Here is a 22,702-nt window from a genome sequence, read left to right as displayed (position 1 = left end):
TCCAATCAGAGGCCAGATTTTCACATAGCAACACCAATCAGTGAAGAGGGACTGTCTGGTTGCGAAGGTAGTGGTAGTGGTGTGTGCTGAAAGAAGCAAGTGTTTCCTCTGGGCTTGCTTGCGCCTTGTTTTAGTAATAACATTCTGCATATACATATCTACATCTGTCAAGTTTGGCGTCTAACGCACATGCGTTTAATTCTCTTGCTAGACGTTTTAGTAACTGCATATCAATATTGCAAATCAGCTTGCGAAGAAACGTAACTTTGTGCGAAAAGCTTTTTGGAACATAATTGGAGGACGAAATTGCGATGCCATCCCCGATGGAGGGATCTTCCAGAGAAGGTGACCTGTTCACTGTGAAACATGAGCTCAAAAATGGTAAGTCACCTGCGAGCTGGCGAAACTCTCAGTGCAGTGCATTTCAGATGGCACTTGTCAGGGGAGGAACGTTAACGCTAGCTGGCTAGCTTGAAGCAGGCAACTGTCAATGGGCGTTCGTAGTGAGCGCTAACATTAACGTTAACGTTAGTCAAGTCCAAAGATGGCACAGGAAGGCTAACGTTCGCCGCCAGCCCTTTTTCACTTGCGCTAACGTCGCCGCTGTGGCACGCAAACTAACATTACCTAACCACTTAACTAACCTTAGCTAACTGCCACTTAATTATGGCGGTCAACCAGGTAACGTTAATAAAATTAGCTTAAGCTCGTTGGTAACGTGAAACTAGGTGAAATCGGACCGTCGTCACCAAGTTTATGCAATTGTTAGCGTCTTGACGTAACGTCAATTAATAGACAAGTTGGATTTCCTGTTATTGACTGGATTTGTTAGCGGTCAGGGGCTAACTTCTCCTTATAGCCAACGGAGATCAGACACAGCTGCAGTGCTGTCAAGTGACAGGAGCTAACATTAGCGTGGTTTAATTCAGCATATTGTACAGAGGTGTACAGTAACTGTAGGCACTATTAGATGTAGGTTAACAGGCTTCCTTTGTTAACTTTACACTATTCAGAGTCATCCTCAGGATGAATTCTGCGACGGCTTTTGCAATGATTGGTAGTAATAATAATGCAATAACAGGAGAAAATAAAAGCACAAGCTAGTAGTGATGTGTACCAGCAGTATCTTGAACCCCCCCCCCCCCCAAAAAGCATCAGCGTGGTTACACTTCCCTGATGTTTAACATTGAGGCTGTAGTGATGGTGTTTACGTTGAGCAGAGTGGCAAGTCTGCTGATTCTGTGCGGAGAGCTGCTGTGCGAAACTGGACACCTCTCCAACTGGTTTGTAATGACATACTGCTGCTGTTCAGGTTTTAACATGACTATGCTGCACCCCCATTTGTTGCCCTGTCCCAGATATACAGACATGGCTGTTCAGTTGTCACTGGCTCTCATTATTTTGTCACACTTTTAACCTAACCCTACCTGGCAATCTTGCTGTAGCATTTGACCCTATGGAAACATTATAGCTAAATGCCAGTTGTAGGTTTAGACAAGCCTTTACAAAATACACAATGCTTTTTGTAACAGTTGTAAAATATACTGCATTAATCAAGTAATCTTAATTTTGTGTCGATTTACACAGACAATATAAACATACAGAAACTGTACTTTTCCAAATGGAAATGGTTTGTTTAAATATAGATTTTGACTTTTTATGGTTGATCACTCAGGAAAACAATCAAAATACACATTTTAAGGATACCAGGAAGTGCCATTGATATTTCCCTGTTGTAAAGTGCAGAGGTTCCTCCAGTCTAGCAATATGACATCAACTGACTGGACACCCCATCAGTCTATTAATAACCAGCAAAATCAAGCTTGGCCTTGGCAGGGGGAGTCTGACGAGGGTATTATGCAATCTGAACCTCTGACTTCAAATTTGAACAACAGCCTTGTTTGTTTTTGAAATGATAATGATGAAAGTACGCACTCGAATTGCCTAATAGTTGCATTTTTTTCTTCTTATGTGTAACAGGAGAAGTAGCGGAAGAGATTAAATCAGCCACTTTAATTGGTCAGTAGGCTATTTTCAGAATAGGGCTGTGAGACAGATGGAATGTGTTCACTACAATAGACATGCATATGTAAGTGTGCTCTGTTCAGTCAGCTGTACTAAAAGATCATGATGTTGAAAGAGCTGAGGAGTCACTGTCGGCGTGCGCTGAATTGACTTTATCTTTGATAAAAGATAATGGCTTTTTGCTGGTTAATATAGCATGTTTGCTTGCAGTTGCATGAAAGATTATCTTACACTGCTGCATATCTGAGAATAAGCTTAGTTTTTTTCATAAGATGTATTTTTTTTTAGATTTGTGTGAAAGGTGAAGGAAGCCTAGTGATTATGAATGTGTTTAGTTTGCAGCATTTGGCCATTATCAACATTTAATAAATGTACAATTGCAAAAAACAGAGTGGTACCAGACCGCCGCTGTCTTGTTAACCACCACTCTACTCTCATCTGTTGCTGATTCTTCAGTGTAAAGCCTCCTTCTCCAGCTTTTTTTTACACAGTTTGATATTTTTGGCTCAATGATTTCTCAAAGTAACATGACTTCGCATTAGAATACAAACAGTTTGCACTGTATAGAAAAGTAGAGAGCACCATGCCTTTACCACAGTTTCCCAGCCAGTTTTAAATTGTTCGGATTTTTGAAACTACAGCTGAAAACCCATGTACCTACAACTTTTCAAACTCAGAAGTAGACGAGTAGAAAAAAGAAAATGTTTCCTTGATTTTGACCAGAGGCTAATTGTCACTGAAATGTTAGCTCATCAGCTTTCTGGTTATATAAGAATATTTTTACTTTATTTTTTTTTTTTTTTTAATCATTTAGGAGCAGAGACAGCTTTACTGTAGAGAAGCACCAGGAATAATGGTGGTCAGAAGATTTACTTTTTATTTAAAACTGAGTTAGTTGATTGTGTAATTAATTCCATTTTGTCAGTCTGTGTCTTCCGTTATTAAAGTCCCTGTTGTCAGGTTATGCGAGGTGAGTAGTACTGTAAATAGTGTGCTCTTTTTATTTTTGCTTCGACTTCAGCCAACCTGACAGGCCATGTCGAGAGGGTGGGCATTGAAAACTTTGAGCTTCTTAAGGTGCTCGGCACAGGAGGTGAGTAAAACCTCTTTTTGTTAAACAGAACGTGACAGTCACTTGATGTGTTTGAATGCTTTCTGGCATCCAGTATTGGATTCTTTTGGTTGTGTGTTTTGATGATAAGACATTTCTGTTTACACCTTTGCTTGGCGCTGAACCTTGCCCTCTGTCTATGTTTATTATCACCACTAGCATACGGCAAGGTGTTCCTGGTGAGGAAAGTGAGTGGTCATGATGCAGGGAGACTGTATGCCATGAAGGTTTTGAAGAAGGCCACTATTATACAAAAGGCAAAGACTGCTGAACACACAAGGACGGAGCGGCAAGTGTTGGAGCACATCCGCCAGTCTCCTTTCCTTGTCACACTTCACTATGCCTTCCAGACAGACACCAAGCTGCACCTCATTCTTGGTTAGGATCATCCTTAATGCGCAATATAATTCCAATTCTCTATGACGCTTATACGACTGATTTAGTAATTAAATTAAATCTTTAACCTAATTATTGAGGTTTTTAGTAGCTTAATGAATTTTTAGAAACAAAAATGTTCCTTGCTTTATTTTAAAAGAAAATTGAGAAAAAATATATGTAATTTTGCAGATTATGTAAATGGTGGGGAGCTGTTCACACACCTAGTGCAAAGGGTGAGGTTTAAGGAGCAAGAAGTAGCCCTTTACAGTGGAGAGATTGTCTTGGCTTTGGAGCATCTGCATAAGGTAATCCCGAGAAAACAGCCAGGACATCATGTCTTTTTAGAAGTTGTCTCTTGTCTGTTGCTATATATATTCTTACATTTCTCACATCATAGACTTTATGTCATTTTCTTGTTGTAGCTTGGGATCGTCTACCGGGACCTGAAACTTGAGAATATTTTACTGGATTCACATGGTCATATAGTTCTCACAGACTTTGGCTTAAGTAAAGAATTTGATCAGGTAAAATGTGTCTCAATAAAGTGTGATTAAAAAGTACTTAAATTCCTTTGAAAGGGAAGTAAAAGTTGATGGAAACTAAATTTAAACTAACTTATAGATTTTGAAAACAATGTTGTTGTTTTTTTTCTTTTTCCAGATGTTTAAAAATTTTTTGCCGAATGACTTTTCGTGTTGCCAATTTATTCACCAGTATTGAACATTGCAGAGAAATACATAAAATATAAAACAAAGTTTGTCAGGGTTTTCTAACATTTCTTGTCACAATCGTGTTTCTTTTTTTGTTTTTTTATTATTAAACAGGTGGAGAGGGCTTTCTCTGTTTGTGGAACCATTGAATATATGGCTCCAGAAATTGTGGAAGGAGGAGAGTCTGGACATGACAAGGTAATTTGTAGTTTTATGTTTGAATGCTTTGATGGATAAAAATCAAGCAGCCCAGACTCTCCTTGCTGAACTCATGAATGTGTGCGCTCTCCAGTGAGATTTTTCTTTTAGTCTGTTTAAGCCAAAGTCACGGGTGAATGCTTTCATGCATTCCAGGCAGTGGACTGGTGGAGCCTTGGGGTGTTGATGTACGAGCTTCTGACTGGTGGATCACCCTTTACCGTTGATGGCGATGAGAACTCACACTCAGACATTGCCAAGTATGGATTCTCCCTGATCATCAGCCATATTTTTCAGTCAGCCCTCATGTTATAATCACTGTGCAACACTTACCACGTCTGTGTCAAACATCACAGGAGGATTTTAAAGAAGGATCCCCCGTTCCCAAAAGATATAGGACCACTGGCCAAAGACCTCATCCAGGGACTCCTCATCAAAGACCCAAAGAAGCGATTAGGCTCAGGTCCAAATGGAGCAGAGAATGTGAAAAAACACCTGTTTTACCAGGTGGTTAATTGTTTGATAATGTTTAATAAAACTAGTTTGAAAAATGTGATTTTACTACAGAAAATGAGACCACTTTGAGTGAGCAGTAAGAATTTTTGTCTATTTTTTTAATTTTTATTTTTTACTCACTTTAGAAAATTAACTGGGAAGACTTGGCAGCTAAGAAGGTGCCTGCCCCATTCAAGCCAGTGATTCGCGACGAGCTGGATGTCAGCAACTTTGCAGACGAGTTCACAGAGATGGATCCCACCTACTCCCCTGCAGCTTTGCCTCAGAACTGTGACCGCATCTTCCAGGTGGGTGGGAGTTTTTTTTACCAGACTATTTTTAAAAAAAATTTCTTGTGACTTGTGGTTTTGTTGTTTATGGACGGAAAAATTGCTTTGTGCTACTTGCAGGTCATTGCACAGGACAACATTTATGTTTGCACCCATTTTGTGCTGATGTTTTCTGGGCTTTGGTTGTAGGCAGTGTGAAATGTTGACATGGAAGAAAAATCGCATTATACATTATCCACTTTTTGTCTGTGACTATATTTGACATACTCCACAGCAATTGAAGTAATCAAGTGAAGTTTTGAATGTCCTCAAAAGGTTGCTGTAAGTCAACATGAGTCTGTCTGTGTGCATTGGTATTCAAATTGACTAAAGGATCTTTTATTGAAGTAATTGCTGCCATATGCAGCTCTTATTGAAGTAACAGATGTGAATGACTATTTTTGATGTAGCTTTGAACCATAATATGGCCCACAACTCCGTGCCAGCTGATGACTGTCTGATGTATTGCGTGAAATTTCAACTCTGATTGCCTTCTGGATCCTTGAGCTCGGTAGATCAATAGATCCATTAACGGGCTTCTCTCATGGAATAAAAGGTTACACTTTGAGAGCATCACCACGTCTGTCTCGGTTACGCCTTCAGTCTTTGATTGCCAACTTCATCTTGGCTTTTTTCGCTCTCAGCTGCCATTCACATAGTCTGAAATTTTGTGGTCTTTATAATTTGCAAGCCTAGCAATCTCTGAGATAACGACAGCAATCCCAATTTTAAACCGTGCACTTGCTCCCCCGCAGTGCCTCACAAAACAAAATTAAAATTGCATTAAGAGTGCCAAGATATAATTTCACAGCAGAGCAATCAAATATTCAAGCCCAGCAATTTAGGGCATCTCATTCATTCAGCATCCTTCCGTCCATCCATGGCTGTCACTACATACCACACAGCTGTGTGTGTGTCGGTTTATAAAGGCAGAGAAAGATTAATGCCAGCTCAAAGCTCTGGGCTCCCCACAGCTGGAATTAAGCAGGCAGCACTGCATAATAACGGTTCCAATAATAGGAACAGCTGGACAGCTCCTGTCACTCATAAATTAACTGCATTGGGGCTATTGTGTAGCTCACAGGCTGGGTTAACATTTAAAGGAAATTTTAATTGAGATATGGGTCTTTTAAGGTTGGAACCTGCATCAAATTTCTTGTATTCAGACAATATAATCGAACTCTCACTTTTTGTCCCAGTAAAATGTTAACTTCAGGAGTTCATGTATATCTGTGTACAGGGCTACTCCTTCATGGCCCCCTCCATCCTGTTCAACAGGAATGTGGTGATGGATGACCATGTCCAGCTTTGTGGGGTCTCTGAGAGGCCGGGCTCTGCTGCGGTAGCCCGCAGCGCCATGATGAAGGTAAGATAAATTGACTCTTCCCTCCACAAACACACTTAAGCTAATGGCTGCTGTCACAGACAGATGATTTTTTTCCCCCTTCTTTTCATTCCACTAACTTTTTTGCTGTACTTGTTTTACTGCACCCTGATTCACTTTCCACAGAGCCTATTTACTTAATGATATTTGCTCACAAATCATGAGTTGTATCTTTATCTGTACAGATGTGTACTGTATCTGTATAACACATTGTAACATAATGGTTTTTGAGAAGATAAAAAACTGCATTGCATAGCATGCTTAATTGATAAAATGCTGGAATAGAAAGAAAGAGAAAAGAAAAATAAAGAAATAAAGAAAAATATTGACTAAAATGTATACAAGGTCATATAGGCTACTTACTATGGCCTTAGAAAGTAAGTTTGCACATTTTATTATGTTGTCAATTTATTTTAAAACATAAGACATACTAATAAAGTGAAAACACATTTTTTAGAAGTTTTGTAAATTAAAAAAAAAAACTAAATCTAGAAATTCAATTTACAAAAGTATTCAGACACTTAATGCAATACTGTGTAGAACCCCCCCCCTTAAGCAATTACAGTTTTTATTCTTTGTCAAGTAAGGGCTTACAAGCTTTTGAGCTGTGTGTCCTTTTATTCCTGGCTAATCTTCTCAAGCTCTGTCAGACTAGATGGAAATTGTTTGTGAACGGCCATCTTTATATCTCTTCAGAGGCATTCTGTGCAGTTTAAGTCTGGACTAGTTGGGCTATTCAAGGACAGTCAGAGATTTGTCCTGAAGCCAGTCTAGGGCTGTGGAATGTAAGCTATAGATCTTAGTCATGCTTATTAGTGCTTATTCCTGTCAGCTGCACTTGAGCAGGTATTTTTCAAGGACCTCTCTGTATTTGGCTGCAATGATCATGACCTCCCTGTCACTTCCACTAAGACACACCCCTGTAGCGTTATGCTGACAGAATCATGCACATATATATATATAGATAGATAGATAGATAGATAGATAGATAGATAGATATAGATAGAAATATAGATATAGATACACACACACACACACACACACACACACACACACACACACACACACATTATTGCCAAAAGTATTCGCTCACCTGCCTTTAGACCCATATGAACTTTAGTGACATCCCATTCTTAATCCATAGGGTTTAATATGACGTCGGCCCACCCTTTGCAGCTATAACAGCTTCAACTCTTCTGGGAAAAGTCAAGTTCTTCCACACCAAACTCACTCATCCATGTCTTTATGGACCTTGCTTTGTCCACCTGAATTCATTTATTTGGATGGGTGAGCAAATACTTTTGGCAATATAGTGTATAGATAGATAGATAGATAGAGAGATAGATAGATAGATATGCACACACATTATATCATTGAGGTTAAAATTTTATAATTAAAATTTATATTTCAGGCAACAATTTGTTTTTGTCCTCTATCCACCACCGCAGGACTCTCCATTCTATTTTAGTTATGAGATGGACCTGAAAGATAGTGCTCTGGGAGAGGGTAGCTTCTCCATCTGCAGACGGTGCACACACAAGAAAACTGGACAAAGATATGCAGTCAAGATTGTCAGCAAGAGGTACAAGCTCACTTCCTTCTTGTTAAGATGTGTTTATCAAGCTAGATGCTTCTGAGGCTGTGTTGTGTATATAGTGTTACAGGATACATCCAACATGCATCCTCCTCCTCTCCCTGGCAGAAAATAGATCATTATCAGCCAACTCTAAACACAAATTATATTGTAGATTTAATAAGAAGGGTTTTGTCAAATTGATGTATGTAAGCTGATATAATTTATCTTGATTTCACCTCTGTGTGTAAGTATGCAGCTTGTGAGTTAAATAAATGTAAATACTTCTCTGTTTACAACCTAGTTGTTTTGCTGGCAAGTGCTACATGACAGGCTTTCATAATGTAGGCTGAAAGCAGTCCTACACTAAACTCCTCATCTGACCTGAAACATTAGGACTTTAATAAGAGAGCCTTAGTGGGGCAGTCCTCCTGAAACAAACACATCTTCTTTTAAACCAGATAGGCATTTGGAGAGCAAATCACACTTTGGTCACAGCATTATGTTTTATGTTTTATGTTATGTTTCGTGCTTGGTTTGAATCTTGTCCACGCTGGGAGTTAAAAGTCTGTGGCATAGAAAAGAAAAATGCACCTAAAAATGATAGAAATGAATTTGAGAGCTGGGCTTGTGATCTAACCTAGGTGATTTGTGGGAAATAACAATGCAGAAATGAAAGCTAATACCTCATGCAAAGGCAGTTGAGACCTGGTAAAGGAAGCAAAACTGCTAAATGACAGTCGGTTTTTACTCTACTGTGTGGGTGTATTTATGTTGTAATTCATGACAGCTGTCTGACCCTCCTGCTTGTGTTTGCTATAGGATGGAGGCACAGACTCAGCGGGAAATAGCAGCTCTGAAACTCTGTGAGGGCCACCCTAACATTGTCAAGTTACATGAAATTTACCATGACCAGGTGAGGTTCACTGTTCACATTCGCCCCCATAATGTTTGTTTTGCATGGCTTTTCATGGAGCCTGTGGGTACTGCAGCCTTATTAAGTCCTAGAACTAGAGCAAGACAGATTAATGGGGATGCTGGATGCACTCAAGGTCTCGCTGTATCTCTTCACATATTGTCCCACAAACACCATGCTGTGTGCTCAATATTTCAAACCAAAGGTATTTTTAAACTGCAGCTGTAAAAACACCCATTTTGTGCTACCAAATAAAAACAACCTAGAATCACTTGTGTTGCTAATTGAGCTGCATCCTCCACCCAAACTAAGCGTGGATATGTTTCAAATGTAGCTTACCTCAGTTAATAGGAAGGTGTGTTCTTGTGTGTGGCTGTTTACAGGTTCATTAGACCTGGTCCTTCAAACCTAGAAGCACCACTTTAGTTGTGATGAGCTCAGTGGGGTTATTACTGTACCTCAGAGGCCTGTGACCCAGATCAAAGCAGCACTGCCTCACATCGCCTCAACCGAGTCCTGCCTTTGTTTCTCAGACACAGCACTAATGAGAAACTCTACACTGCTGCCCAGTCACATTGTTCCCTTCCCACTTTGTTTGGCCCTTTTTGCTGTTACTGAATACCATTATGATTTGATCTCGCCATTGTGGGATCAAGGATGGCCTTTTTTTTTGCTGTTTTTATAATGCAAAAAAAAATCTCTTTCAACTGTTTCACACAATAACATTAAGCTGTTTTGAATATGCAGTTCAAGCAGTAAAAGCAGGGCTGACGACACAAACTTTTTGTTTAATTGCTTAATTGCGACGCCTATAGAGACATTTGAACTTACTGTACTGTTTCATTGCATCAAAAGGAATAATAGTTGGGAATGGATGCAACGGGTTAGTGAGAAATGTAAATATATTCTGTGTGTGTGTGTTTGCTATAGCTCCACACGTACCTGGTTCTGGAGCTGCTTGGTGGAGGGGAGCTGCTTGAGAGGATTCGCAGGAAGCAACATTTCAGTGAAACAGCGGCCAGCCGCATCATGCGCAAGCTGGTGTCAGCCGTCAGTCACATGCATGATGTAGGAGTGGTGCACAGGGACCTTAAACCGGAGGTAATAGACATATACTCATGGAGCAGCAGGGCTGCTTGAAGATATTATTTTCTGTCTGAGCACAGGTTCTGATGAATACAGACACACTGAATCATAAGCTTTTGAAAGAGAATAGCTGTGCCTTTGTGAATTTTGTATGATCTGTCATATTGTAACTCTGACTCTGCAATCTTCTACAGAACAAGAGTAAAATTGTTTGACCCTAACATAGGTCAAAAGTACCTGGTCAGACACAGCTTGATGTACAATTTAGTAAGGTTTTGAGTGGACGAGTTTTGCAGAGCAGAAAGAAATGATTGTCCCTGTCTTGAATTGTTTCGTAGAACCTGCTCTTCACAGATGAGAGTGAGAACTCTGAGATAAAAATCATAGACTTTGGCTTTGCTCGCCTCAAACCACCAGACAATCAGCTTCTGAAGACTCCCTGCTTCACACTGCAGTACGCTGCACCCGAGATACTCAAATATGATGGCTACGATGAGTCCTGTGACCTTTGGAGTCTGGGGGTCATTCTGGTGAGTGGACGTGGGACAACAGGACCGTGCCCAGGTTAAATCAAAATACTGGTAGCTGACCTAAAGCAAATTGATTCATTATTTCAATCAACATTCCACTGAGGGGAAAGAAAGATATCAGCAGCACATTATCTCAGTTCACCAATATTTAACTTTATTGCAATACATTATAACAGGAAATTAAACAGTTTAAGGGTACTGTCACTTTCAGAAGCCCTTTTTTAAGGAACTACACAGGTTAAGCAGAATTTAATCCTTCGACTCACTAAACACAGAATGTTTACAGCACACTTAAATATTTTATACGCTAAGGATCAAAGTTGTAGGGTAGTAAGAAAGAACTATGTTCAACATTAAATTTTCATGTAGTTGACTCAAATGATGCTCACACAATCTTTAATAAGAGTAAATAACAGATCATTAATTGGCCCTGTTTCAGTGGATCTTAACTTTACAGTTATGATATTTACTAACATACTTTAGACTGCAGTTTTGCACAGTGCCCCAAGAAAAGACTTGATTAAATACATTTATAATTTATAACAACTTTAAAAATCCAAAGCTTTGAGATCCACTTAAACTTTTAGTTGAAGCTTTTTTTTATAAAGGCAAATTAATATTTAATCACGAGCTCCATACTTCAATGTTACTGTTGATTTGCTGATATGATCCAGTTTATGGATTAAACATTTTCTGCAGGCCATTCTGTTTAAGCAATCAGCCATTAATTTTACTGATTTTGTCATTCGGGCTATATTTGTGTTCATGTATGCACACATGTATTTATGCATGCTAGTGCTATTTTGGATGATGTTCATCTCCCTCTCTTGTTCAGCGCTACAACCTTCAGCATCCTGTGGTGAACTGACACAGTTTAACGCTAAATGTGGAATAAAGAGCAGCCAACCCAGCTTTCAGACCTGGTTAAGGCAGAATATGAAATGTTACTTCCCAGTAGCAGAAATGTCACCCTAATTCAACCTTTTTCTGCATTGAAGAGGAAAAGTAAAGGATAGGTAGAGAAAAAAGAACACAGGGGGAGGACAGTGTACGAGAGAGACTTCTGTATCTGGCCAGTCATCCATACCAAGCCTAGGCTCTACGTGCAAGTGCTGTTTCACACCATTGCCCCCTGGGGGATATGGCAGTAGTGTGCCTCATGGAGTTTTGATGAAATGGCTACTGACAAGCTATGTGCACAATATCCTGGAGGCGAAGTGAGTAGAGACAGGCGGAGAGAGAAAGATGGGGGCGGGACAGATCTTCCACTGCCAAAAGGGCTGTTCCCAACTGCTGCCATTTTAATGAGAAATATGAGGGTAGATAGAACCAGGCCAAGGTGAGAGTATCCTATTCATTTCACTGAGCACAGGCCGCTCTTCTGTTTAGTGCTGGTTCAGCCACATTTAACAATATGCAGTATAACAAGAAGCCGCCGTGATCGGTCAAGAGCTCTTTTTCACGTGTTATTTGAACAGTAGATGCATTTTACCAGGACGGCCTCCCGTCTTTCCCAGCTTATTGTAGACTACATGATATTAACAAAAAGTTTTAAGCCTAACGGAGGGTTCCTGATGTTTTTATTGAAGATTGTGTGGTTTTGCTTTATTTGCAGTACACCATGCTGTCTGGACAGGTGCCATTTCAGTGTCAAGAGAAGAGCCTGACCCACACTAGTGCTGAGGAAATTATGAAGAAAATCAAACAGGGAGATTTCTCTTTTGAAGGAGAGGCCTGGAGAAATGTCTCCCAGCAGGCTAAGGAGCTGATACAGGGTGAGGGTGGAACTGGTAACTCATTGTTAAATCCAGCGGGTCAAACTGTGGAGAAGCTTTCATAAGAGATTCAACATTATTTGATAATAAGGCTGCAGTTACATTCATACATTTTGCTGTGTTCTTTATGTCACTGATTTCAGCACCAATTCACAAATTTTGAATAGAATAACAGTAGAAATTTAGTTTGAAACAAAGGCATGAAATGCAACCATTATTTGCTTACACTTACCATGTTGTGTACACTTTAGCTTTTTACCAATATACATGTATATTCCTAATATAAACATTAGGATTACATTTTAAAATAGAGCTGCTGAACAAAATATTATCGGATCAGAAAAGATCACAGATGAAGATTAATTTATAGTTTGTCTGTTTTAAATCAGTTAGTCAGCATGTCCAGTAATGGTTTGACACATGTCTGTTTGTTTAAAAAGTCCCAAAGCAGCTCACAGAAGATGAACTACTTGAGGAGGAAATCTCTTCTCTTTGGCTCATCTGCTGCTTACTTTTTCTCTCACGAATTAAGAGCACTACAGGTAATTATCTTTGTCTTGTACGTGCAGAGCTGCTGACGGTGGACCCAAACAAGAGGATTAAGATGTGTGGACTCCGTTACAATGCCTGGCTCCAGGATGACAGCCAGCTGTCCTCCAACCCGCTCATGACCCCAGACATTCTTGGCTCCTCCACTGCCTCTGTCCACACTTGCGTCAAAGCTACCTTCAATGTAAGAAACTGCATTCTAAACTTTATGTACCACTCTCAAACTGATCGACTAGGAAAATTTATATAAATAATATTTTAGAATAATAATAATCTGTATTTTCCAGAGTGGCCAGTTTGTCTAAAGTAGGCAACTGACTGAAAATTAGCAACTAAGTCAATAAATTCAATTTTTACAAATGTTTATACAAAATTCGAATTCTTAAAAAAACAAAACAAAGGACATTAAACATCCGAAAATGTTAGTAAGTGGGTCATGGGATATGAGATAGCCGATCCACACTGCTACTTCTCAGCCAAATCATGTGGGAGTGGGTATTACTTACACGACTTACTGTAAGACTTACTTACCTTTCCTTCTTATACTAAATTCTTCTTTCAATAACTTGGATTGTCTTAAGTTATTCTAGTGTCTTACAGTATTACCTGCCTGTTGCTGTGCGTTGCTTACTTAATTTGCTGTCTGGTGAGAAAAATGTTGTCTCCTGCTGACTCAGATTTTAGTGCCACACTCTATGTTCTCATAATAATTGTTTCAGCAATGTGCCCCCCTAGAAAGGGAAATAACTTACAGAAATTTTAAGAAATGTTTTATTAGCCCCATATGTTTTCTCTCAGGCATTTAACAAATGTAAGCGGGAAGGTTTCCGCCTGCAGACGGTGGACAAGGCACCACTAGCCAAGAGGAGGAAGATGAAAAAGACAAGTACAAGCACAGAGACCCGCAGCAGTTCTAGCGAGAGCACCCATTCCTCATCATCCTCCTCCCAGTCTCAGGAGAAGCCTTTTGCAGAGGGCGATGCCAACCCGCAGCCCTCCAACAGCACTCCTCTCACCACCCCTGTCAGCACTCCCGTGGCCCTGGGAACGGACTCACAGCACCAGTCAGCGCCTCCAGCCTTTCACTTCTCAGAAGGACAGTGAGACAGCAAGAGCTAAAGGAGATTAGGACAAATTCATGAATTATAGGAAGGCTTGCACCAGAGCTGTCTCCTCTTTCTCTCTGTCCCTGGCAGCTCTCTGCCTCTGGCTAAATTGCATGGGTGTCCTTGCGTGTCCAAAACCGAGCATGCAGCAAGAGCAGCAACCATCCCCTTAATATCAACCAGTCATCATTAGCAATAGCAAATCCCTTTCTTTCTCTTTCACTTTCACATACAGACTGTAATAATCAGGGACTGGACCAGGAAGAAGTTATCACTGCTGTCCATAATGAAAAGGGCTGCCTTACTGGCCCAGGTCCCGACGGACTAATGGAGAGACACCTTCAGTCTCGTGATAAAGTCACATTTCTCTGTCCGCGCAATTTACCTGTCTTTGTCTATGCCTCCCAAAGTTAAAGGGAAAGTCATAGTGTTTACACCATGGATGCTTTTTTGTCGAAGGGAGAGAAGAACTGCATCATGCTACCGCGTAACGTACCGTGGGTCCACTTCTCTTTTTTTGGGAAGTCTCTCTACAAGATGGAGCAGGGTATTTATATGTGAATTTTACAGACTGAGATTTATTTATGATAAGCTATATAGTTAAATTATTTATGGTTCAGACTGATTTGAAAAGAAATAATGGATACAGTAAGTCTTTAAAAAATGTTTCTATATGTGTATGTTTTCCCTGTCAGCTCAAAAGATTGTTCCATGTAGTCAGAGGTTTATTCATACCTCTAGGTAATTATATAGACATTGACGCTTCTAGTCAGTTTTAGAGCCACAGTTGTTTAGACGTTGTAGGATTTTTATAGGCAAAAAGAAATGAAAATCATTAACTACTGGTTAATGTATTGTTGAATTTATGTAACAGACTTTTTCAATTATTTATGGAGGCTGGTGACTTTTGGGACTGAACTGCAGCTGTGTCAAGTGGATTTCCTTGTGTATCAGGGTTAAAGAAACGTGAGTGTAAACATTGTTTTGTAGAAACATCCAAATGTGGATGTAGTTCAGCCCAATCTGTGGTTTCATTATTGTATGGGGAATACTGCTGCCTGAGAGGATGTGACCGTACCAGAAAAGCTATATTTAGACTTATTTTTGCCTCTGATCTGGGAGGATGACTGCTTTAAAACTCAGCACTGCTCCTCTTCCACATAGTCTGATCCTCAATTGAGTATGTAGCCCAGCAGTGGATTTACCTGGTGCGGTACAAGACTTAACTGTATCATTATGACAACAACCAATTGGATTGAGCAGAATGCCCCAAATAGAAACTTTAGATCAGCTTAGTCTGAGGAGAACGTGTCAAGACGTTTGAGATTTTGTGTTTTTTTGTTTGTTTTTTTTTTTTAATCTAAGATGCCAAAGGGAGCTTTAGTAGCTTCCTCTACAGATAAACCAAGATAAAAATGATTTGAAACGAAACCATTTATGTGCCAAAAAATGCTGCTCAATCAGGTAAGAGGGTTGAGCCTGAGCTTAAGGGTGGATGATACACAAGGACATTTTAAGGCAATAAAGTGAAACAAATTGCCCCTTGTGTCACTACCCTAAGTCCTAAAACTACAGTAAAATATCCACCCCTTAAGAAGAGTTTTTGAGGTGAACCCTCAAACACTTTTCCTTTCACCACCATCCCTTGCTCCATTTATCACATTGTACTGCATGACTGAAATGGTGATCTTTGCACAATTTGACAGCTGTCACTTTGAGACAGATATTTGGTTAGTATTAAGTCTCCAGTGCATGAAATGAACTGAAACATAAATCTCTTTATTCCTTTGTTTTTATAGGGCTTTTTTGGGGGAGAATATTACTTGATTTAATGTGAGTTTGTTAACTTGCACATTTCATTATCCTTGATATGATTCGGGACTTGTGTTGTTTAAAGTGTGATGGATGTAAACCCCAAAACCCCTTTTACCATAGCTTGACTATTGTAATGTCCCAATGTTACAACACTGGTGTCAGCCAGGTAGTTAGGTAAGTAAAATACCATGTTATTTATGTTTTTTCCAAAGTATGCGTTAGTCTGTTTCCATGGTAATAGCTAAAATACTGTATTCTGTTGGTATTTACAGGTGTGTTTGTGATCAGTATGTGAATCCGCCTAGAAACTGTGTATCCTGCTCAGCCAGGATACAAATTCTTAGTTGGACTACTGTGTGCATTTCAGAACACTCCTTCATTTTTCTTCCATTTTAATGCACTCTGAATCTGAACCAAAGCATTAACTTCAAGGTAGCTGCTCTGAGCTGCATGAGATCTTTCCTTTCATGCAAATATGCAACAAAAACGCTTCATATATCACAGTTTCTGACGAAATGTGTGAAATGTTTCTAGTTCAGTTAATTTTGTAACCGTGTGTTTCATGAGATTCTTGACAGGATCTATACTATCCATATCCAGCACATAATCATGCTTAAAACTATGCATCTCTTTTTGCAATTGCTTTTGCCATTTCAGTAAGACTGCAACAGATGGGTCAAATCAAAGTGCTTAAAAGGGCATAACACAATTTACATATAGTCTACTTTTACTCTCATATCATCGGCAAAAATAGAAACAGCAATGTCAGATCCATTGGTCACATTAAAAAAGCTGGAATCCTTGGAGCTAAACACTACAAAGCTCTTGTCTAACTTAGTTTGCATGAGTTGCCCGTTGCTGCCTCATTAAGCCTCTTTCTTTTGTTTGGGTGTATTAATAGCTCAAGTGGAGGAAGAGGAAGAGTGTCCTATATTGAGCTCCCCTCTGGGAGCCCGGCTCTATTAGCTAATGTGCTGCAGTGCTGTTTGTTCCAAAGAAAATACCGTACTCTACTCCACTGCCTCTGTGGGACCCAGCTCACATTCTTTGTAGGGAAAATAACAGTGTATCACAGGAAAGGGTTGGTTTAGTACCAACGTCTCTTAGGGCTGATTTTCCAACTAGGTTTAACCCCTTTGATGAACAACTTGTTCAGCCTGCTACTATGAGAAAAGAGGGAAGGAGGCCAGGTTTTATTTGAGGCACCGTCTGTTGTCTTTGACACATTTTTGTGTTAGTTCTGTGGAATTTGAAAAAAACCTTTTGCCTACAGTGCTTCCTCTTTTTAAAGGTTGAAAGCACCTCTCCTGATGAGCTAAACCTTTGTACCTTTTTGCAGTTTATTAGAGGGCTGGTAGTTAGAACTGTTTTATATGTTGTCAGTGCACTGGACTTGTTATGTTTCTACGTGCTTCTGTGGTGTCATGTACAATATGTGCGTAAAATACAGATGTGGGTGCCAAAGCTGACATTGAAATCCTGCAGTGAAATAATGTCTTTTTATTCAGGTGCTTTTGTGGATGTGCAGTACTTGGACCAAGTGGACAGATGTTGTGATGTGGTTTTTAGTCAGCTTTTAGAACGGGTTCATATGGAGCTGACCGTGGTGCTGAAGCGGCCAAACCTCTGGTGGTGCTGCTGAAAAAACAAGTAGCTCTCCACAATGACCCGTAATAAAAAGATCCTTTAAAGCATTGATTCCCAACCAAGAGTACTTGTACCCCAGGTGGTACCTAGAGGGAGTGTGCAGTAGCTGAGCTAAATTTGAGAAAAACAGACTGTGTGCTCAAGAGGAAATTCTTAATAAATTTGGCTACACATCGCAAGGAGGCTCTAACTACCAGTTAATCCGACAACACAGGACACGGCTTTCCCCAGCTTAAGTTAAGTGTTGTGCTTGGGAGGGAGCGGAGAATTCGGAATAATTTGAACTGCGATTCTTATATAGTAGCAGTAGTTGATAACCATAAGAATATACTGTATTATGCAATTAAATGATGTTTAACTTTATAATTGTATAAAATGTTGTGGGTTTACAATAGATAACAAAGGTTGGGAACCACTTCTCTAAAGGATTTGTTCACTCAAATTACGAGTGTTACTAAATTAATTTAAAAAAACAAAAAATGTTTTTAAGACTAGGTTGTTTAAATGAAAACTGTCACGGTTTGGTTTTAATATTACTGTTCAATACTGTTTCTATTAGCAGAAATTTTTTAGACTGATATCTAACCCCCTGGACAATCAAACCAGAAGAAAACAGACATAAGTGAGAAAGTGAGGGTTTTTTTTTTTTTTAAGGAGGAATTTTTGTGAACTGACATTCTGTATCCTGCACTTGGCCAGCTACAGAATAGCACTATTGGATGTTTGCCAACACAGGGACTTAAACAAATGTTATTGAGTTGCCATTTAGTGCTCATGCCGATCATGCCACCGTAGGCGTCATCGCCACCACTGCCATTGGCATCATGCATGTGCAACTGCTGTCAGTCTTTTCAAATCGTCATTAATGCCTGTCATGTCATTGCTGAAGCGTGTCGGAGTGGGGGTGGGGGGAAGTACTGTAGCAACAACTCCCTTTGAAATTGGTCAATATTAAACTTTAAAAACACGCAATCAAGCTTTAAGGGCAAAACTTTGCACTTGTGTGTTTTAATCATGCAATTGATATATATATATCTGTGAAAGAAAATTGTCCTCTTTGATTTTGTGCAGGTTCAGATGTTCAACTTGTTTATCTGTATGTTTCTGTTAGTGGCTGTCGTCCAGGATTTCTGAGATGATACTTTAATATAAACCTCAACACCAGATAGTACTTTCTATCCTTACTGCAAGGATACACCATGTGCATACCTGCTTTTTTAGGGCACTGTGAACATCTTTCAGGTCTTTAGGCACATAGATAGTTTGAGGAAAAACTTTGATTTGCTTCAATAAATGCTTTACTTACTGGCTTAATACATCTGTACATTTAATAACAAGACCCCGGTCATGAGTCCTTTTAATAGATCCTTGTCATCATTGTATTTTCAAGTGAATTTACATCATTATGGATAAGATATTTTGTGATACAGCAATTTGTGTGTTTGAGGTGTCAGGAAGACAATAAATGTACAATTTCTGTTCATGCATTGATCCGGGCTAATCAATTAGAGTTGACTTTTTAAAATGGTACTCTAATGTGAGAGGCATGCTAGAAGATATGGGAACTTTATTTCAGAAGCAGCCTCTAGATGGCAGCATTTAATAAAGCACTTCCAGGAGAAGCGTTACCTCTGCAGCATTACCTTCACTCAGCTTTCATAATATATCCATAGATTGGTCAAATATAAGACGATTGTGTTTATCATGTTTAAAGAATACAGTAATTATTTTTATGTTGTCTAGCAGGACTTTGTGTATGTAACATGTCAGTTAAATTAATAACTATAGCCAAATCGTATTTGTGTCAAAAAAGTGAGTAAATTGGTTAAGTTATGTTATATTATTTTTATGCTTGTTTATTAAAATAACATGCAGTTGACCTGACAAAAGGTACGGATCTCATTTAAAAAGTGACTTTGATATAGAGCTGCCGGATATTTAATATATGAAATGTAGTAGTATGAAACTTAAAAACTGTTGGGGCAGGGTGGATAATAAGGTATTCATTATGGTGGCATGTAGGTGCAAAACACAACTTTTCACAAAACATAGTTGTTGTTTTTTTTTTTTCTCGATTGTGTTTTGTGAAATTGGGCTTGCATCTATGGGCCACCATAATTTGTTCATCCTTTGTAAGATAATGATAAATGAAAATTGTTTGTGTTTGCAGATTTAGCCTGATTTGTGTTATATGCCTGTTGAAATGTTTATTTTAAAATGTAAGGGCTTTAGGGGGACTGTAATAATTGTATTTATTGGTGATTCCTATCATCTATAAAACATTACCAAATTGCAGACGTCCATTCATAATTATTTCAGCTGTGGGTTGCTACAATGTAGCATGCAACAGTAGATCATGCTCTTTGGCTCTCAATCAGCAGATTCCTGTCAATCGGGAATCAAATTAATAACTAAAACAAAGGTTGTGGTGTAAACACAAAAGATAAACTCCGCTCATCCTTTGCACAGTTGCTCAGAGAAATATCCTGTCTTAGCTTCTTGGCACCTATGCCATTTAAAACATGCAAGAGATACTGGTTATCTTAAATAGGTATCCATTAAATTCCGATTGATGCACGTGATGTTACGGAATTCTTCTCTCCTGTTTTGTAAAGTGAACGAGAGCTAAAGCATTTCATTTTCAGGGTTAAAACTAACATTTTCATTTTCTGGGTTTTAGTTCTGCTTTTCCCATATTCAAATCTAATGTCACTTCAACACAGATCAGCAAGATTGTGTTTCCAAATATACAGTGGTTTCTGCAGGACCCTGGTTGATGCATAGTCAATACAGTTCTGCTGCACAATGTTTAAAAAACAAAGCAGATTTTTTATTTTTTTTTTTCCCCTGCATGGCTTTCAATCCACTTATTTTGGTTTCACCCCACTTGGTACTATATGCAACAATACAGATGGTGCACTTACAGAGCTCTTTCGCCTGACTAATTTTACAATGCTGATGTCACGTTCAGCAGGAAAAACTCATTATACAGTGAGTCCTGTGTATGTCTGTTTGTGTGTTTCTGCAATCACTTTTCTTTGAAATCTCTTTTGCACTAACATAGTATCCATTACTAAATAATGTGTTGTACACTGTAGTTAAGTATTCAGATACAGGGTCTGCACTCTAAAATCCAGCATTGAGAGTTTTAGATGGAGACTATTTGCTAATACATCAAGAAAGACAGAAATACCCACATAAAGAAAACATTTGAAAATCCTTTACTACACCCTGAAAGGAAGCTTCTGTATAAGATATAGTTTCTGCCTTAACATACTGTAGTGTTGAAAATAAGATTTTTAAACAACCACAGTAAAGTCAAGACAATGAGACCCTTTGTTAGTTGTGCTCAAATAATTTGTCCTTTATATGAAAACCCTTTTAGTTCACCTTCAAAGGCCTCACTCAACAACCTGAAACAGCTTTTGTTCTGTTATGTCAAACACTCCTCATCTGGTAGTAAAATTCTTTAATATTTACACTCACAAAGTCTCTTGAGTTTCTCTGAGCATTTTCTGAGCATTTGTGTGCAATTGGAAATTAGAATGTGTAAGTGTGAAATGAGGAGGAAGAAGGTTTGGAAACACACACAGACAGCTGTACCAGATCATATTTATTATCATTGATTTAATATACAGTATGTAGGTTATCATAAACAAAAAAATTAAACAATACTTTATTCATCAACCATTTAAAGTCGTTACAGATAAATACTGTAAATTTGTATTGCATGTTTGTGTCTTCTTCAGTTCCTTCCTCAGACCTTTCGTGCAAAGTAAAACACTTATTTATATAAATACTGTAATCTACTGTCGAAATGAAATGAGATCATACTCTTGATAATGAAAAACTAATTGTAAAATGGGACCTGTGATAAATAGCCGAATAATTATTTAATTAATTAGACCAAGCAATTTATTTAGACAATCAGTTCGTTAACCTGATACAGCAGAATCATACATATTTCTTGTTTTATAGATCTTAGTCAAAAACAAAATTACCTCAGAGAGCTCAACAACCACAAAGTGATGCACAATAACTGAATCAATCGAGGTGCAAAATTGCCAAAAACAGACATGGATGTTAAAAAATTAAAACAATTAGCATTGTGACTGTTGGTAGGACAAAACAGGGCGTGTTTTTTGGGACATCTAAAATATCCAATGCAAACATTTCTGATGAGTTTCTATGATAATAAAAATAGAAATGGTACATGACACATTATACAGCGCTTTTATCCAAAGCGCTTTACAATGTTGATTCCCATTAACCCGTTCTCACACACTCACAAACCGAGGGTGGTGGCTGCCACCTGACCCACCGGGAACAACTGGGGGTTCAGTGTCCTGCCCAAGGACACGTCGATACATAGCAGGTACCAGGGATCGAACAAGGGATCCTGCGGTTCTTGGTCTGCTTTACCAATTGAGCCTCAGCTTATTATAGAGTCTATTAAAAAAGCTTGTAGCAGCCTCAGAGAAAAAAAAATGCTATTTACATTTTTCAATTGTTAAATTTAATTCTAGTAGCGCAACACGGAATAACAACAGATTTCTATCGGCCAACAGGTGGCCCTGTAACCTCCCCATCCACCGCCACTTCCGGTCACCTGATCCTCCCCGCCCACGCACACACCTGTTCCTCCAGCTCCTTGTCAAAATGTCAGGTTCCAGTGTGGCCTCTTTGTGTTGTGCAGACTGTTGAATTTTCTTCCGGTCATTGTGGTGGTTACTGCCTGCTGGTTACCTGGGACCTTGGTTTGATGGAACTTAAAGCCCTGCACCTGCACTCTGTACACCTCCTGTGAGTATTAGCATCCAAACACAACTAAGAGAAAAGCAATAAAGGTAACAAAAGTAAAGGTATTTTTGAAAAATTGTAGTGAGCCATTATTATATCATGGGTTACATGATGGGTTATATGATTTGCAAGCATCACTTTATTATACTGTCAGGTGTCTGTATGTATGATAATCTTTTAATTAGTTGTGTTGTATTGACAACCTACCAAGTAACTAAAGCTGTTTTATGAGAGTTAAAAGATGCTGGTGAAGTAGAAGCACAAAGATGTCTACA

At 39.0% G+C, this 22,702-nt stretch overlaps 1 protein-coding gene across 3 annotated transcripts; it reads left to right on the top strand.

Moving 5' to 3' along the window:
- Positions 1-41: 41 nt before the first annotated feature.
- On the top strand, positions 42-19,922 carry rps6ka5 (ribosomal protein S6 kinase, polypeptide 5). 3 transcript variants are annotated; one of them, XM_067479496.1, is made up of 17 exons: positions 42-381; positions 3,047-3,118; positions 3,296-3,514; positions 3,704-3,819; positions 3,937-4,038; positions 4,339-4,422; positions 4,579-4,682; positions 4,779-4,929; positions 5,064-5,225; positions 6,487-6,612; positions 8,079-8,212; positions 9,026-9,119; positions 10,050-10,220; positions 10,544-10,735; positions 12,351-12,510; positions 13,080-13,243; positions 13,858-19,922. In XM_067479496.1, exons 1-17 carry the CDS (start codon positions 312-314, stop codon positions 14,161-14,163), a joined length of 2,427 nt encoding a protein of 808 aa, XP_067335597.1. In that variant the 5' UTR covers positions 42-311; the 3' UTR covers positions 14,164-19,922. The 3 variants fall into 3 exon arrangements, with proteins under 3 accessions (XP_067335597.1, XP_067335598.1, XP_067335599.1); XM_067479497.1 differs by lacking the exons at positions 42-381; positions 3,047-3,118; positions 3,296-3,514; positions 3,704-3,819; positions 3,937-4,038 and having other exon boundaries at positions 4,534-4,682; XM_067479498.1 differs by lacking the exons at positions 42-381; positions 3,047-3,118; positions 3,296-3,514; positions 3,704-3,819; positions 3,937-4,038 and having other exon boundaries at positions 4,517-4,682.
- The last annotated feature ends 2,780 nt before the right edge of the window (positions 19,923-22,702 follow it).

The sequence above is a fragment of the Channa argus genome, chromosome 16, assembly GCF_033026475.1.
Source record: "Channa argus isolate prfri chromosome 16, Channa argus male v1.0, whole genome shotgun sequence".
NCBI lineage: Eukaryota > Metazoa > Chordata > Actinopteri > Anabantiformes > Channidae > Channa > Channa argus.
Note: the sequence above shows the minus strand (reverse complement) of the source record. Positions and strands in the feature narration are given on the sequence as shown.

Bases quoted from the DNA above. Each gene is read 5' to 3' on its own strand.
- rps6ka5 (XM_067479496.1), top strand. From the start codon at position 312: ATGCCATCCCCGATGGAGGGATCTTCCAGAGAAGGTGACCTGTTCACT. The intron at 8,213-9,025 runs GTACAAGCTCAC...TGTTTGCTATAG, and splicing joins GTCAAGATTGTCAGCAAGAG to GATGGAGGCACAGACTCAGC. The intron at 9,120-10,049 runs GTGAGGTTCACT...TGTTTGCTATAG, and splicing joins ATGAAATTTACCATGACCAG to CTCCACACGTACCTGGTTCT.